Genomic DNA, 4270 nt, shown 5'->3' on the forward strand with positions numbered 1-4270 from the left:
AGACATACCTAGCCTTGCTTTATAGTACCAGCTGGCAAGATAAGATATGTAGCTCAGGATGGCCTCAAAATGAAGGAGGTCCTCTAGCCTCAGCCTCTTGAAGGCAGTGATCACAGGTTGGGAAACCACCACATGAGCGTGATTCACTTTTAAAGTGAAACATTTGCTCAGTTTTCTCATATAATCACCCTATTTGCTCAGTACTGGTGTTCTGCTGTGAACCTGAATGTACTCTTTTCACAAAGTCTTTCTTTTTGTGTTTTGTTTTGTTTTGTTTTGTTTTTTTGAGACAGGGTTTCTCTGTATAGTCTTAGATGTCCTGGAACTCACTCTGTAGACCAGGCTGGCCTTGCAAAAAGACTTTCTTAAGGAATCGAAAGATGGCTCAGTGATTAAGACCACATACTGCTCTTTGAGAGGACCCAAGTTTTATTCCCCAAATGATGCTGGGAAGCCCACCACTGTGTGTAACTCAAGTTCCAGGGTCTCCAAGTCCCTCTGGACTATGTGAGCACCCAAACACATGTGGTGGAATAGATTCATGAATGCCTATTTTTAAAATTCCAAAATTGTACCTAAATATTTGACAACTGCAACATCAAGATGAAAAATGCTTTTATAGTACCTTCCTCCAATCCGCTCCAAATGTTCTAATAAGCAATGATATAGGTCGGTATTCTTGCGGCTTAGATCAGCAAGCAACTCTCCAAAATATTTGGGATCCAATTTTTCAGGGCCATCATCCTGAATTATCACCTGAAGCAAATATCAATTGCATTTATAAGCAATATTGATTTTCTAAGTTCATAGATATATTGGTATGAAATTTTTAAATTTATTTTTATCCTTTAATCCTTTTTTACAGTTGAGACTTCATAGCCATCCTGGTCAGCCTGCCCTCTGACGACTCCCCATCCCATACTTCCTCCCCACCCCACCTCTGTCTCCAAGAAGATGTCCCCCACCCCCACCCCCACTCCACTAGGCCTCCCTGCTCCCTGGGGCCTTAAGTCTCTTCGAGAGTTAGGTGCATCTTCTATCACTGAGGCTATGAAATTTTTAAAGAATAAAAAACTATTAAAATCATCACTTGAACTGTTAAATTAATTGTTGTTTTATATCAAATGACTTTTATAATACTTATTTTTATTTTTATAACATTTTATAAATTTTAAGGAATATGACAAAAAAAGTTAGTGTAGGTATTGAAGGGGGGTCACTGGGAGAAGTTGGGGTACAAAAGGGAAACAAGAGTGTGATTTAATTCTATTTAGTTAAAATATGTTTTAAAATGTTAACAAATTCAGATAAATTGAAATCATGTATCTTTTCTCATCATAATGCAATAAAAGTTAAAAAACAAAAACAAAAATAAATAAATAAATAAATCTTAAAAAAATCATCACTTGAATCAAGTCACCAAGTTTTTTATGCATTAGATGTGTATATTTTCAATATATGAGGAATTGAAAGGAAAAATCAACATTGAAATATTTTCAATTTCATTTCACTAAATTTTAAATGATCTAATGAATATAAAACTTGTAAAACATTATTTTTTTCTTTCTTTAATTAAAAATAGATGTTTTTCATACAATATATATTCTGATCATGGTTGTCCCTTCCTCAACTCCACTGAAATTCTTTCCACCTTCCTTCCCACTGGAATCTACATGCTTTCTGTTTCTCCTTAAAAAAACAAACATTATCTTAAGAATAATAATGAAATACAATAAAGATTTTTTTTAAAAACTAACCAACTGGTATAGGACAAAACAAACAGAACAAAACCAGAGTCAAAGGAAAACATGAAATGTACAAGTACATCCAGAGAAACATTTGTTCGAACACATAGGAATCACATAAAACTATAAAACTATATATGTTTACATATATGTACATATATATATATAAATGCATATATATATATCAAATGTACAAATACTGCTCATTTTTCAAAGTCTACATCAATTCCTACCTCAATATACCCTTGATAAGTATTCAGCTGATTGATCTTTCTTCTTTCTTTTGCTCCCAAAACATATTGTTTATACCTTCCTAAGTTAAGATAACAGTTTGCTATGCATTAAATTTTAGGTCCTACCACTGTCCTCTATTAGAGGAAACTAAGGCAAAGCAAAATTAAAGATTAAGTTGAACTTCTATTCTACAGTGGTACTTCTATTTGGCCAATTATGACCTATAAAATAATGATTTCACTTGATTTAATCTAATAACATGGGTATTTTTGTCATTATCAATCTTTATAATGTAAGAAATTTCACAGAGTGCTCTAGAGGTTAATGTTTCCATTCAGACAGTCAGAGGAAAGATCATTTTAGACTTTTTAAAAATATTAGAACAACATGAATTTTTAAATTATTTCTAGTTATTTTTTTTTACCAATATGGCCAACATATATATTTCTAAGCATCAGTCCTGAGAAATAATACCATGTATATTTAATATAAAACAATACAAATTCCTGTATTGGAAGCTACTTCCTTTTTTCTTATTCTTTTATCTTTTAAGAGATGTCTATGAGAGAGGTCAATTTGAAATTGGGTAAGTAAGTACAAATGATGTTTGACTATTATTTCAGTCATTATTTTTAGTTTTTTACCAGACTGAAGAAAATCATTTTTTTCTATTATCATTTGTGCAGCAGATGTTTACAAGACTCCAAAGTCTTTACAACATAAATTAGTCACTCAAGATTGTATCCAGGGAGGTTTTTCCTTAGCAACTAAGTTTTGGTTTCTATTTTGTTATAATACACAATAAAATATAAGTATAGTCTGACTTGAATTTGTATAATATATTCTCAAAGAATATATACAGCAACTAATTACAAGCTGGTAAAATGCTTTCATTAACAACCATCTCAGATGACAGCATTTCTAATTCATTGTTCATTTGAATATTATGTCTCCTGAAAATGTGTAATGCTGAACAACTGTTGAGCTCATTTCTAAGGATCAGTTATCAGTCACAATTAAATATTCATGAGTTGAATCATAACTGCATCCATTTAATTAATGAACCTTAATGATTTTTATCTTTTGAAAGGAGTCTGGATAGTTATTTTTAAAATGTTGTTAAAATACACTGGTATAATTTTTCAATGTTTGTATGAAAATTGAATATGAGTGTTAGACTACAGAAATAAGACATGTTTAATAACTTACTTAATTTGGTAAGTATTAAACTGGTCGATCTTACCTGTTCATGTATTTGGCTTGACCCACCATGACAGAGTTCATGCCCAAGATTTGAATCATTTTCTGTTATACACTGGATTTGATGGCTAGAATGGGACTGTTGACAATGTGGCGAGTGGATGAGCTGGGGTTGCTGGATGATGTGATGATGGCACTGAATTTGAGGACAGCATTCCTAAAATATATATATGTGTATGTCAACAAACAGCCATCTAACATCAGAACTATTACAAATCAAGAAAAAATTGGAAGCAAATTTGAAAACCACAACAAAATAATTAGGTGTCAAATTTGTAATTTTAACTAGTGATATTTTTAATTTATACCTTAAGAAAAATTTATTAGAATTTGTTTTTATTTAATAAGTATCTATGGTGATCAAAATATCCAAATAAGCCATAAAATTTCATGTTCTAATTAAATTGATATTTTAGTTGTACTTAAATCTAAAATTATTATGAATATTTTAAGCTTCCTTTTATGACACAATAGGCACTCTACTATCTAATTATATAATAATTCTATGATGCTGAAGGTGTAAAAGAATTTAAAATTAAGAAAAAATACAATACAGTGATTTTCAATATCAAGAAGCATGTTTGTATCCCTGCTGGGGAGGCAATGAACTCATGCTTATGAAAATTGAAAATAGGCTTTAAAAAAAATTGAAAATCATTGATTGGTGCTTTTGATCCAGGAAATTAAAGCCCTTACTCTAATTCTACAAGATACTTTTATTCAAATACTGCTTTTATTGAGTTTCTATGGGGAATAAATGAATTGTCTGTAAGAAATGTGTATTACTATTATAACATTGCTGCCACCATTAACTTTAATTTTATTGTCATTTATCTCACTAAAATTGAACACAGAACTAGTATTCTCCCAGAGATGACAAGTCGGATTATATACTTCTAATGACAAAATTAATAATGACAGAATTGTGTGTGGAATTCATGATTTGCTCCTTAGAATCTAAGGGTATAAATGGTCATTATATTAAAGGAAAATCTGGAATTTGCTTTTAAGCCCAATTTATTTTACCTGCT

At 30.9% G+C, this 4270-nt stretch overlaps 1 protein-coding gene across 2 annotated transcripts in view; it reads right to left on the reverse strand.

Moving 5' to 3' along the window:
* Positions 1-4270, reverse strand: part of Pof1b (POF1B actin binding protein) — a 57221-nt gene that overhangs the window by 20591 nt on the left and 32360 nt on the right. For both annotated transcript variants that reach the window (XM_031367157.1, XM_031367149.1), the window contains exons 6-7: positions 3223-3396; positions 626-756 (exon numbers count right to left, since the gene is read on the reverse strand). In XM_031367157.1, the coding sequence (XP_031223017.1) occupies positions 626-756; positions 3223-3396 (305 nt within the window). The remainder of the gene's footprint in view (positions 1-625; positions 757-3222; positions 3397-4270) is intronic.

Source organism: Mastomys coucha, chromosome X, assembly GCF_008632895.1.
Source record: "Mastomys coucha isolate ucsf_1 chromosome X, UCSF_Mcou_1, whole genome shotgun sequence".
NCBI classification, from domain to species: Eukaryota; Metazoa; Chordata; class Mammalia; order Rodentia; family Muridae; genus Mastomys; species Mastomys coucha.